Source organism: Furipterus horrens, unplaced genomic scaffold (assembly GCF_987537825.1).
Source record: "Furipterus horrens unplaced genomic scaffold, mFurHor1.1.pri manual_scaffold_6, whole genome shotgun sequence".
In the NCBI taxonomy this organism is placed as follows: Eukaryota; Metazoa; Chordata; class Mammalia; order Chiroptera; family Furipteridae; genus Furipterus; species Furipterus horrens.
The window spans coordinates 156,189,277-156,203,382 of NW_028327176.1; the positions used below are offsets into that span (position 1 = coordinate 156,189,277).

Here is a 14,106-nt window from a genome sequence, read left to right on the forward strand (position 1 = left end):
TGTGCCACACCGCATCTCCTCGCCTCTCCACCTCTCTCTGCATCTCCTATCTGTCTGGATGAATGTGGCTTATTTAAATCCTTGGTTGTTAGACTTTCATATAGGTCAATTTTCTGACAGTTCTTGGTGTTACTTGTTTTGAGGTTTAGTTGTAATTCTCTCTGTAGTTGTGCAAGGAGGCAAAGTGTGTCTACCTACACTTTCATCTTGACCAGAAGTCTCATATTTTGCTTTTACTATGCTTTTAACTAGAGATTTTCTTTTATTTTTCAAGGAAAAAATGGCATAATAAAAGCCCTATGATCCAGCTGACCTTTTTGTTTTCTCATTGTTACCATATCCTACATCTCTCCCCTGTTCTGGCTCAGGATTCTTGTGTAGAATAGATTACTTCATTCCTATCAAGGTGTTACCTGAGATGGAAAAGGTCAACTCTGGGAGCCCACCTGCCTTGCCTTGTGAATTCCTCCTCACTAGTAATCAATGTTTTCATTGTCTTTCTTCATGCATAACCCACAGAGCCACATCTAGAGGCCAACAGCAGCTGCCCAAACTCACCTTCTTAGAAAGAATAAAGAGAATGGAGAAACAGGGAGAGCTGGAGTTAGGAAGTGATTTAATATATTGAAGTATCTTTTTATGTTTTGTATGTGAGAATATTCACTGTTTTCATGGGTGTGAATCTACTTTTAATACAAATGATAAACCTACTATTTATTGGGTACCTCTCCAAAGAAACTGAGGCCCAGCGAGAATCAATCCCCGCCAGTGGCTGATACAGGAATCATACTTGGACAAGTTTTATTTCTATCATAAAACCCAAGCTCTTCCCTCTAAATGCTGCTGCTTTCAAGAAAGCAAAGCCCCAAAGGCAATCTTATTCGTGATTTCAATAGCGTTTTTATTTAGTAAAAAAAAAGAAAAGAAAAAAGAGAATACATGTATGAAAGGAATCTATTCAGGTATCCAAAGAGCACGTGACAGGCCAATATTGAATGTGGGAAGGACTGTTGTTTCTCCCCGCCTCCAATACTCCCTTCTCTTTGCACCCACAGGTACGACCTTGGCTGCTGTTAGCCTGGAAAACTGCAGGGCGCCCAGAGATAGTGCGTTAGGTAGCGAGCAGAGAAAGTGCCAGAGGACTGCAAGTGTACAGGAGACATCAAAGAACCTTTAAAATATATATTTAGCCTCTTCTTGTTCATTCCCACTGCCACTTCCCCTATTCAATAACCTTACAATTCTCCACTTTCAACTTGTCCTCTCGCAAGCCCTTCTCGAAACTGCCTCCCAGAGAATCAGATCCTGTCACTCCTCTCCCTGAACACTGCGTGGCTGCTCACTCTCTAAGGATCAAGTTAAAACATCCTTCAGGCGTCCTTCAAGGGCCTCCTCCTTCTGGCCGGCTCAAGCTCTGTGCTGGGGCTTCCACGTTTGGTCATGCACCTACCTGTTGCAGCCACCCTGGCTGGCCCTTTCCTCCCTCAGCTCCTCAGCACACTGTGTCTATTCTGTCCGACCCCCAACCTCCGCCTTCAGCTTTCCCAAGTCCCACTCACCCTCAGATTCTCAGCTTGGATGTCACTTTTTAAAAGGTCTTTCCTGGTCAATTCCTCCCCCCCCGCCCCCCGCCCCCAGACTCCTCAACCGCCATCTAATCAGATCCCCCAGAAAGTGCTTCACTAGCATTCTTCCTGTCACCGAATGCAAATAGCACTGTGCCTGGCAGCACACTGCTGGATCTTAACTTTGAATGGACTTGAACTAGATCTTAATTGTCATCACCATTATCCTATCGTCACAATGTTTCGAATAGCTCGGGGGCATGCCCACCTTTTTCTGGAGCACCCGCCGCGCGCTTAGGCACTTTGGGGAGGACTCAGACACAGCGCAGCTCGGGGCAGGTGTCACGGCCAGGTGACCTCCGTGCTCCCAGGTTCACGTGCATTAGGGGAGGAGGAGCAGAGGAAAAAGGGAGTGTGAAAGCAGGGAGCTCCTCGTCAGCCTCTGGGCTCTCAGACCGCGGCTGTTGGGGAGCGCGACTTCCTCCTTTGGGGGCCGGCGCGCGGGGCTGGGCTGGGCTGGGCGGGGCGGGAGACGCCCCCGGCGGCCTGGGCCCGGGCCGCCCCAATGGGATTCGGTGCCGAACGGCAGCTTCGCCCAGTCCCGGGGCCGCGCTCGGCCGCGGAGGAGGCGGCCCGGCCGGGGCAGCGGCGGCGCTGCGCCAGCCGAGGGGAGGCCGAGCCTGCCAAGCTGGCGACTGGCTGGGCCATGGTGTCTGGCGCCCGAGGCGGCTGCGCGCCGGCGGGAGCTGCCCGGAGCGGCTTCCTGGCCCTGCTGCTCGTGGTCTCCGCCCCGCTCCGGCTGCAGGCGGAGGAGCTGGGTGAGTGGAGCGCGTCCGGTGGGCGGCGGGCTGGGCCTGCAGGGACCAAGCGCGGGAGGAAGTCGGGGTCCCGTCTGAACCCCGCGGAGTCCTGCTCCATCTGGCCGACCGCGGCTCGAGTAAAAAGTGACTGCATTCCGATCGCTGCCTCCCCGGCCCCCAAACTCCTCTTTGCCCCTCAATCAAGAGAGTCCATTTGGCGCTTCCCCACTTTCCCTCTTCGCAGCCCCACTTAGTTTCCAGACTTCCTGACTCCACCCGCCCGGTGAGAAGTGATATGGCCCAGGGGTCGCCAGGGGACGACCCCCGCCGCCTTAGGAGAGAGTCGTGAGCGAGGAGGCTTATTTCAAGCGTCCTTTGGACCAAGCTGCTCGGCAATTGTACTGCCGGGCCCGCTCTGTCGCCTCTCTCCGCTGCGCGGCTGGAATCCCCAGCCTGTGCGTATCCGGCTTTTTCGGAATAATCGGGAAATGTTTGCCCGAGGTTGGCTGGACCGCGCCGACCCTCACCAGTGTGGCCTGCCGCCGAGTTGGATTCAGGTGGCTGGCTCCTTCCTGGGAGTAAGAGGGTCAACTCCCGACCAGGCTGGGCTTTCTCTGGACCTGGTCCTTGGCTTCAAGTTGGACCTAATTAACCCACACCGAGTTTACCTCTGCATTTCCATCAGATTAAAGCAGTAAACGGTTTACCAGTCTAAGCAAATCCTTGTTAATTAGTTTTTTTGAGAGCAAGGGGCAGCTTTCTGCGGAGTTTTAAAAGTTCTTGGTCCGCTCCTCCCCTACTTCTGCCCTCTACAACGACGGTTATTCATAGCAGTGAATCTGTCCAGAATATTTTGACAGTTCTCCCACCCCGTGTTTTCTATGAGACAAGAATCATAACTTAACCCAATGCTGTCATTTTCTTTTTCTTCTTCACTGAATTATGTATCCATTCCCAGCCTGCAATATGGATACTCAAGGTGTTGGTGGTAGTGTTACTAAGTTTGCTTACATATCAATTCCCCCTCGCCCCCAAGGCTAACGTTTAGGCGAGATCTGCCTTGTCACTGTAGCAGAATGCTAGGCTTATTGTAAAATTTTAATAAATATGTGGAATTTTTGATCATGGGTGATTCAAGCATTAAAAATGTTTCTCAAGTTCCTATTTGAAGATGCATGTTTATGTCTCTGTACTAATCTGGCCAAAACTGTCACCCATCTTTCCAAGTGAACTTTCAGATGTTATATGGCCATCCAGGCTATTAAGTGGGTACTTTGTTCTCTGGCGACAAGCGTGATTGCTCAGATTCTTACTGAGCTTCAAATTTGAGAACTACTGTGGATGACTGATGGAAGAAATTGTCATTTGAATTTCCATGAGACATCTCATATATTTAGGACGTTAAGAGAACCAATAAAGGTGTAGGTGTTCAATCACCAAAAAATTAAACATAAAGTTGAAGCATTTACTGAAAAAACAAAAACAAAAAACCTAGGAACTCCAGTTCTGATACCTCTAGAGTGAAGAGGCTTAGTCAGTGATTTTTTGCATATTTTTTACCTTTGTGATTTTCCTAATTAGCTCTTAGTCACTTTTCAAGTTTTCATAAACTGAAGCATGCACACTCATTTTAGGTTGTGAGATATGCTGCTGGCTATGCAGCTGGATGATATTATAAGTGGCATTAGTGTTCTCAGTATTTAGAAGATTAGAGATCAGGCTTAGCATAACAGTCTGTTTTTGGCAAGAAGACACCATTTATTACATTTTACCTTCATTGTTCCTGGAGTCAGTTTAGTCTGGTGCTTCTTGCCTCCCTAACCTGTCAGATCACCACTGTCTCCCAAAGGTTTCTAAAGCCCCAGCACAGTACTGTGAATCAGAATTGCACAATACTGTGGGGCCTGGGAAAATGTGCTTTTAATTAGTTCCCCCAGGTAATGCTGATTCAAATCAGCTTTGAGATGGTAGAAACACTTCATAATATTAGGATTGTGATAAAGTGCTACTATCTGTGCCATAGACAATTTAATATTAGAATATTGAAAGGTCTGTTCTTAAGCTGATATCTGCTGTTTTGGGTGAGTGACTTCTTAAAAAGTAAGCACATGTTTATTCTGACACCTTCTGTGTCATTGTGTGCACTTGCCCAGACTTCCCTTCATCTCTAAGGTCTGAGATCCTATCATCCCTGTAGACTGTAAATTGCTAAGGGGAGCAACTAGAATTGTCTTTTCCTAGCACCTGACAAAGGTGCTCAATGAATGTTTCTTGGGTTGAACTGAACAATCTTTTGTGTGTGTGTGTGTTTAAGAGGCATTTTCAAATTACTTTCTAATTAAGGGAAACTAAGTAATAAAAAGTTTACTGAAGTTCTTTATGATGGTACATCTGGTGCTTCCACTAATTAATTTTGTTCAGTAAGCCCAGCCAGCTCTCTGGGCATGATTTCTATTTGCAAGGATGCCTTTTAAATGAAGTACAGCAGTGACAAGGGAAAATGCCAGAAGAACAATACGTTCCATATCTTTTGGCTCTAGAAGATGTAATTTGTAACACTCAAACATTAAGTTATACCATATATTTCAGAAAAGAAAGACTTTATGTTAAAGGATTCATTAAACAAATCAGAGAATATTATTAGAGCAGGGTGTGAACTCTGAATAGTGTCCCAAGCTGTATTTATCAACTTTTCATTGCATAAATTGAAACTTTTTAACCTTGTGGTACTGACATGGACTTGAAAATCAAGTAAAAAACCCATAACATGAAAATAAGCAAGACATCTGACATTTACAAGGAATTACGTTTTTATTTTTAAATACATAGGAAAGTTAAATTAATTGCAACATTTAGCAAAGGTTTTAGTCATGTTAAGGCAGGGAAAAAATAAAAACTTTTCCAGGGAAACCTTTTCTACAGAGTTTTGGACCTAGGGCAGAACAACCAATTGTTTTGCAATTTTAAGGAGATAATGCACATAACCCATCTGGACTTGTACTTAGCACATAGTAAAAGCTCAATTAGCACCAACTACCTTACTATTCACTATTGTTTATTACTAGTATTACAGTAATTTCACAGATATGGGGGCCCCTTTGTTCTGCTTTCCCTGACTGCCCCTTGGACCTCATTCTCCAGCACCCCACCCATTCTCCCAGCCATACTGGCTTACTTGCTATTTCTCAAAGGCATCAGGCATCCTTCCACCTCAGAGCCTTTGCATGTGCTGCTCCCTTTTCCTGGAATGGTCTTCCCCCAAATATCCAGACAACTCCCTCCTTCTTCAGTCTTTGTTCAAATGTTGCCTTCTTGGGGAGGCTATCCCTAACCACCTGTAACCACTTGCCATCTCCAGAATTTCATATTCCTCTTCCTGCTTTCAGTTTTCTTTAGAGCATTTATCATTTTCCAACTGAGTGTATAATTTATACTTTTATTTAATTCATTTGTATTTCCCTTACAAGAGTACTAGGTCCCTGAAGAGCTTTGTAGTTTGAACAGTGGCCAGCACATGATGAGCAGTCAGTAGGGGTGGGTGCTCAGGAGTGGATAGGTAGGTGCTCTGGCAGGATGGGGTAAGAAGGCAATGAAAACTCAATTGGTGCCCTGTTGTTAAAGACTCAAGACTGACTCTAGTTGAGAATCAAAACCTATAATAATATTATATGTCTAGTCCAACTATTGTTGTAAATAAGAAGTCTACAAACAAAGATTTAAAATAGAGGAACCCATTCTCCTGTTTTCAATGTCTGATATTGAGGAAGAAAGGAAAAGTACTGCCAAACTTTCAGATTGCTTTTTTATTATTATTATTATTATTATTATTATTATTATTATTAGATTAGGAGTAATTTTGCCTTTTGCAACTAAAGAGTCATATTGATGTCATCTTCCAGATGTTTATTCTCTGCTTTGTATGTAATTTTTTTTTAAAGTTGTTTGCCTTGGGGGTGAGAGACTGAGAGAGACTTAACTGATGCAGATAAAATGGCATTTTCTAACCCAATGTAGAAATAAATTTTAACTGTGAGCCTTAGTATGAATCTGGAACCAACAACCCACTTTGACTTTCAGGGGCAGTTGAAGAGAAGGGGTTTTATTTTTTTTTTTCAGGGAGGTAGGTTTGCGGAGGTGGAGAGTAGAATGGGAGAGAGTGTAAAAGATCAATGAGAGCAGAGACAAAATAGATTCTTTTTTAGTCACCCCTGGTACCTGGTAGATAACAAGCTTCCGTTAACTATCTCCTGAGTTAGCACATGAATGCTGTGGCTGAGGTTTGAGAGAATGAGGTGAAGGGGACTATTCTATAAGTTATTTAAAAAGAAATTGCATATATGACACTGCGCAGGTATTCCAGAAAATGACTAAATTCAACTCTGATGAGGGTTGGGAATCTCTGAGCCTCCTTTGCAGTCTGCACCAGGAAAGCTGCCCTAGGGCAGGTACTGGCTTTCTTAAGAATAGAGGAGCAGGTGGTATGCTGATTTGGACCTGGTGGATCAGTGGTCTCCTAAGATCTGCAGATGCTTATGCATTGAGGCCATCAGGGTCCTGTATCACCTTGAAGATCATTTAGGGACAGCATTTAGACATTTGTGACATTAGCATTCTATTAAGCCATATTGTTGTGAATGCCTTGACTACTTATTGCCATTTCTATTTGATCTATTAACCTAGTTTTTATGAACTATCTCCTTGGGGCTACATTCTGTATGAAAGTATATCCTATGTTTGCAGAAATTTCATGAGTATCATATATGGTAATTTTAGGTGAGCTGGATTTGTGGGGAAAGTTGCAAATAACATTTGAAACAAGGTAAAAGCTATTGATTCCATATGACTTTATCTCTCACTTTTTATAAAGCTACACTGCAACTTTTTTAAATAAAAGAATACATTTGTTTTAGGATGGAGATTTCTTTCTTGTCTGCTTTCCCAAGGATCTTCCTTAATGCTTACAAGGCAGAGCAGTTGTGGAATAAGCAGGGTATTGACAAATAATATTGTCCCAATATATCATAATCCTGCAAAGAAGATGTTATACAGAGAACCACTAAGGATATGTTTCTGGCATATGTGCACACACATACACAACTATATCTCCCCAAAACAAATAAATATAAGCACACTTGCACTTATATACTGTTGACTAAATATTAGGTAGGCAAATTTTTTATATATATTGAATACATAATATGTGTAAAGTATAAAACAACAATAAAACTAATACTTGGATACTCTATTGTATTCTTTTATATGCTGTAAGCTTTTATATTCTGCTTTTTATTTCCCAGCTTAACATTTTATTAAAAGCTTTTGACCATACTAGTTGGAAAAAATTTTTCAAGTTTATATTTATTTTTACAGTTAGCCTTCAGATAAACCAAGAACACATTTTTAAGTAGTTTATTGAGACTGAGGAATATATCCAATGTAAAAGTAGAAATTTTGTTTTGGCCAGTCAGCTGTGAGTCTTATCAAGATCTTGTATTCTGTGTGATTCAAATAACTTCTTTGCTTATGAAGTCAGAAGTAATTTGATTGTCTGTATTTTATCTGAGAAAATTATTAAGTTTAACTTTAAGTGCACTAAATGCATTTCTTGGCCCTTCCTGGATGAGATTCTTAATTTACATTTAAAGGGGTCAACCTTTCAACGATTAAGCTGTTTGGAGTTTACTGAGAACCACATTTGTTTTTATATTAAGCACTTTTTTTTTCCCCTGAGGGGGGAGGGGAGGGAGAAAGAGAGGGAGAAAAGCATCAAAGTGAGAGAGAAACATTGATTGGTTGTCTTTTGTATGTGGCATGGCCAGGGACAAAACTCACAACTGAGGCATATGCCCTGACTTTGACTCGAACCCGTGACCTTTCGGTTTGCAGGAGGATGCCTAACCAACTGAACTACCATGCCAGGGCTAGATTCAGCACTTTTCTAGCTCACATTACAACCACTGTCTGTAGCCTTTTAATTCAGTGCTCAACATATTTACATTTTACTGAAAGGGCAAAGAACAGTCCTTTTCTTTCATCACAAAATTAAAATCCTGAGAAACCAGTACTATCTGCCTCCATTTCATTACTGGGTGCGTTCAGTGGATGTACCTCAAGTTTGTAGGTAATATTTATGGAGCGCTCTATTCTTGCAAAAAAGGAAAAACAAAATTATTTCACTATTATTTCTGACAAAGAACAAGGCCAATGGATATTAAAACTTACTAAGTTCAGTTACATTTGAAGTAGTAGTGCATAAAGTTTCCTACAGGGAAAATAGGGAAACAACTCCTTGAGTCCCACTTAATTTTTAAATGGCTGGCTGGATTTAATGCAGCATTTTTATTGCATTTCACAAAAATAAGTTTATCTCAAATTGAAATGTGGTCGACTTCAGCCCAAAGGAGGACACTTCTGAGACTTTTTAGCCCATAAGACCACTGGAACATGAGAACTGTTTACTGAAATTGTTCCTTCTCTCAGGAGTTTGGAATAGAGATTGCTTATTCTGAGAATGACATGTATCAAGATTTGCCTCCCCCACTCCCCTAGGAAGTCCCTGCTTTTCCAAGAAACTAAAATAGAAGATAGCTTAACTCTACAGATAGAGAAATGGCCCTGTACCTGCTGCTGCTCCTAGCTCAAGAGTTTAAAAATATTTTGAAACCCTCTAGCCTTCTATGTAGGAAACACTTTTCTTTCTTCTTTGTCTTCTTTCTTCTTTTTCCTTTTTCATCCTCTTGACTATAGTTGCTGTGATGTACTATTATGATCTTAACAGACAGACGGCTTTTCTTCTGAGGTATTAAAAACGTATGGCATTTCTTCCCTAAATATTTCATTTGTATCTCTCAACATTTTCTCACATAACTGTGAGCACACCTAAAAAATACTAATAGTATTATTTTCTTGTTTCCCCAGTTAAACTAAGCATGCTAAGCATGTCTTCTGACCATTGATCTGTATAAACAAGAATCCAAACAAGCCCGCAAATTGCAGCTAGTTTTTATGTTTCTTAAGTCACTTTTAATCTACCACTGACCCCTACCCACAAATGTTTTTTTTTTATGCAAGGAAATCTTTCAGTTGTCCTGCAACACAGCTCATATCCTAAACTGGACTGACTGCTTCTGTCTGGTGTGTCTTATACTTGGTGTACTACCTTGTATTTCTGTATAAACCTGAGTTCAACCAAAAGACTTGATTAGATTCAGGCTGTTTTTGGTGCCATGTACTGCTAATTGTATCACAAGCTGCATATATTATTGTTATTATTATTTCTCTACTTTTAATGATGCTAAAAATGATCAGTGACTTCAGGAAGGAAGTACAAGTTTGCCCCCCATCCCTCCTGCAAGTAGTCTATAGGGTAATACTCTGTAAAAGTACTCTTCCTCATCAACATTTCACTCAATGGCTTAAGTATCCTTTGATCATTGTGGCATGTCCAATCAGATAAAATTGAAGAACCTATTTTCATATATATTTTGTTTTATCAAGTGTTGTTGTTTGCATCTAATTTAATCCCAACAATTTTGAGAGCTATTGAGGAAACTGAGACTTTAGAGAGATGGGGTCATTTACTCCACTCACACTCACATTGCATGCCCAAAGCAGGATGCAGGTACCTGTCCTCAGATTCTAAATGCCTTAGGGTGGTCTCCTGTTCTTCATTTACAAGGGGAGTTCATGTCCAGAAGAGATCAAGTTAAAGAAAAGTCTTGGTGGAACATAATTTATGCAATAATTTTCTAAATTAACAGTCTTTGATTTCTCTCGGACATGATCACCTTCACCACTGAACTATTAAGACTTTTTCAAATTCCAGTTAGTAGCTAAGCATGTATTTTTATCAGATTGTGATGAATTTGGCAATGCAGAATGTGCAAAAACAATGCAATTTCCAGGACTGTGGAATGTGATGTGAATTTTATAAGGTTTATTTTCTCTCTGTCAAGTCTTACATTTCATGCTTCCTTGGATATATGATAAGATACCATCTCTCTCAACTAAGATTTACTAGTCAATAAACATTGATTGCTTTTTCCTTATATACAGTACATAGATTATGCTCACAAACCTCATCCTATTTCTTTGTATTTTGCACTGTATGCTTAAGTAATTCCTAAACTGACACTCTTGTCCAGATGTCAGAAATCACACCCTGGCTAAAATATAGATCCCAAAACATATTATTACCTGTTCTAGTCTTATAAATGAAATCTAGTGTGAATTAAGTGTTAGAGAATTCAAAATATATGGATATGTTCCAACTTTAGGAATAGATAGCAAAATAAAGCTGCACAAAACTGATATTTCAAGGATTTTTAACTTGAAAAAAGATTGACTGCAAATTCCCAACTAAAAATGAGGGTTCTTTTAGTCTCTTTCTACTCAGAGTATATCTTAAAGGAATAAACAGAATAGTCATCACCAAGAGATTTGGACATGCAGAATTTCCAAGCCCGGCATAGTAACAAAATCCCCAAGTGACCAGTGTGCCCACGAAGTTTGAGAAGCAACGCTTTAATCCACTGGAGTTTTCATTTACAGAGCATTGTTTTAGAGCCACATTGATGCTAAGCAAAGTGAACAGCCTTTGCTGGAGGTAAAATAGTCACTTTTTAATCGCCTAGTAACAAGTGCTTACTTTAATTAAAAAGAAAAAGAGGAAATTTCTCATAAGTTTCACAAGAAACTAAATTTAGCATGGCTACTTTCTTCATGTTAATTTTGAACCAAAAAAGGTAAGACTAAATAAATAGATGTAATGTGAGTTTTAATACCACTTGTGGTTTTCAGGAGTAGTGTGAACTTGGGTAATTTCTTAAATCTCTCTACCTCAGTTTCCTCACCTCTAAGAAGGGTGACTTTGACAATGGCAGCCTTGGAGCACAGTGACTGAGTTCCATGGTCTCTAGAGTCAGGAAGGCTAGGTTCGGATGCCAGCTCAAACACCTGGCTGAGTTACTCAGCTTTTCAGAGCCTCAGCTTCATCACACATATGACAGGCGAAGCAGGAGAAACGTGCACTGAAGAAAGGGCATTGTGGGCTTCACTTGCATTTATTGGAAATGTCCTATCTTAAAGCTATGGGGTATATAGTTGGATGTTTGAGATATTACTCTTTCTGTGTATGCACCTTATGTGTATGTGTGTTATATATGTGTGCATATACAGGGGTGGACAAAAGTAGGTTTATAGGTTTATAGTTGTCAGTATGTGAAACACATAGTTTATTATTGTATTTGTATTACAACTGTAAACTACTTTTGCCCACCCGTGTATACACATACATATGAAATACTTTATAATTTTAAAAAGGAAACTAATATTATCTTTCAAATATGATCATCTTGAAGATTAAATAAGATAATATAAAGTCCTTAGAATGCTTTTGTATCTGTCACCTTTTACAATAAATACTTGGATAAATGTTATACACTAATAAGGCCTCTCAAAATTTTATGGGCTTTCTTCCCTGTTTCAATAACTTTTTTGGTTCTTATTGACTTTTTGAAAAAAAATTTTTTTGTGTGTGAAAGTGAAAATGTGTGTTTGAAAGAGAGACTACTTATAGTTTCAACTTTTAAAACTCAGGTTAACTTTGTCTGTACTTGGTAATACTGTACAGGAGTTTTTGGACTCCAGAGAGAAAAGTCAATATTGAGTTGCATTTATCTGAATAATAGCGATATGCATGCTTAACATGGAACCAAGATTAGGAAATACAGCATGTTATGGGGACAGGAAAGATATCTCCCATTTATCTTCAAATTCACGGTTGCAGCTTGGACATTACATCAACATCCTGGCATTAGTAGGAAAGGTCAGCAGCCACTTTTCTCTGACTTCCTTATCCTAAGCATCTATTCAACAGAGATAAAACAGTTGTCTTAGGCCTGCTTTGCTGTACAAACAAGTTTTTTTCTTAAATTTTCATCTGTGAAATTATGAAATTTCTCTCATCCAATGTTTCAACTTTGTTGCAATGATCCCCAAACACTCGTAATTTAATAACAACAGTGTGTCAAGTCTTGCTTTTGAATATCAGAATCATGTAGTACAATATCAGTATTGTTCTTAGAACTCTAAAGGCCAAAGTACACTTCTCCATGTATAATCCTGAATCCCGGAAGCCCCATTAAGGAATCTATGGGTCCCACTTTTGAGAGGCTAACCCAGAAACTGGCCAGTGCATCCCATACAACACGACTCCCTGGTATTGCCCATTGAGGAAAGAGTTCCCTGGAAATACTGCAAACTGTGTCCCCTGCTAGAGCTTCCCCGGGCCCTCCAAGGGCTTTCAGATGCCCTGTGGTGCAGAAAAAGGTAGGATTCTGCAACGTTACTTACCTGCAACTCTCTTTGAGAGATGAGGGCTTGACCTGTAAAACTCCTTTTTGGACTTAGGAGTCCACAGTGCCCACTTTGGGAGATGCTGGCTTAGCGACGAATGTGCCCTGGATAAATAGCAGGACGTCCATTCTAATTAGACTTTCCAGCTTTTAGAGCACTTAACACACAGACTCATTTATCTTTGCTACACCTGGTTATGGTTGGTCATTTTAAAAATTAGGAAAATTGATATACACCAAGTGGATAACTTCTTAAGCTCACAGAACCAATGGGTGATGAAATTTGGATGAAGTTGGCTAATACAAAGCAATATTCTTGATACTTTAATGTGTAATATTCTAAAATAGAAATAGCAATTAAAATATATTGAATTATTACTATATGCTAACATTTGTGTTCTGCACTTGACCATCATTATCTCATGATAACCCTGTGAGCTGGGCACTCTCATTGTCTCTATATTACAGATGATGATTGAAGCCTGGAGAGGGAGAGACTTGCCCCCCCCGCATCCCTCCCAACCCCCCCCAGCCACAGTCATTGCCGGGCAAGGTTGTGCAGGAACCCAGTGTGAGAACAATTGTTGCAGTCACCTCCCAAGTAGATAAAATAATTTATGAAATTTGGAAAATGAGAGGTGTGCAAACTCTCTTCCCCACTACCCACAACCCTTTCGTTGTGGAATAACAAGCCTGGAGTATGACCCCGTACTTTAGAATTTTAACTGGTTTTACTTGTAGCACATTAAAGAATAGCATTAAACCAGGTTTTGAGACCCCCCCCCAATGGGTGTACATGCTACTTTTTAATATGTTAACATTGAAATTGAAGATGTCTTTGCACACTGATGGAAACAGCCTCACACATTACGTAGTGAGTTGTGGACAGACCTCTTGAAATGATTTGTTCCATGTTCATACAGTCAAGCTGATTCATTTCAAGTCGTGTTTTTAGCTGATAGGAAACATTGTATTAAGGGTTTACATGGATAGACTTGACAGTAAGTTTCTTGTGTTTCCTTTTATTTTACCTTTAAATGTCTTTGCTGAGGCAAAGGTATTGATACTATCTTCATTAGATGATTAGTCATACGATTAGCATCTATTTTCTTTGTGGTGAAAAGAAGGTTTAAAGAGATTCTAAACAGTTTTTCAGAACTTTTTAGTCTGTAACTGTAACTTTTTACAGCACTGTATCATTCATTTGCCTTTCAGGAAAACTAAAGATGTTGAATAACTGAGGTTTTATCATTATAACGTCTGTCTGACTTATGTCACACAATCACTTAGGTCCTCCTGCCCTTGTTTTTCTGTTCCTTTCCAGGCAACACACAAAATAAGAAAGTTAAGCACCACAAGAGAAGAGCAAAGTTCCTGAGAGAGTCT

The 14,106-nt window shown here is 40.5% G+C and overlaps 1 protein-coding gene across 2 annotated transcripts in view; it reads left to right on the forward strand.

Annotated features, from left to right (window-relative positions):
* Nucleotides 1-2,130: 2,130 nt before the first annotated feature.
* The window catches only part of DCBLD1 (discoidin, CUB and LCCL domain containing 1), a 60,202-nt gene continuing 48,226 nt past the window's right edge, over nucleotides 2,131-14,106 (forward strand). The window contains exon 1 of one of the 2 annotated variants that reach the window (XM_090279783.1): nucleotides 2,131-2,383. In XM_090279783.1, coding sequence (XP_090135909.1) covers nucleotides 2,131-2,383 — 253 coding nt within the window. The remainder of the gene's footprint in view (nucleotides 2,384-14,106) is intronic. The other variant, XM_090279784.1, reaches the window with a different exon arrangement.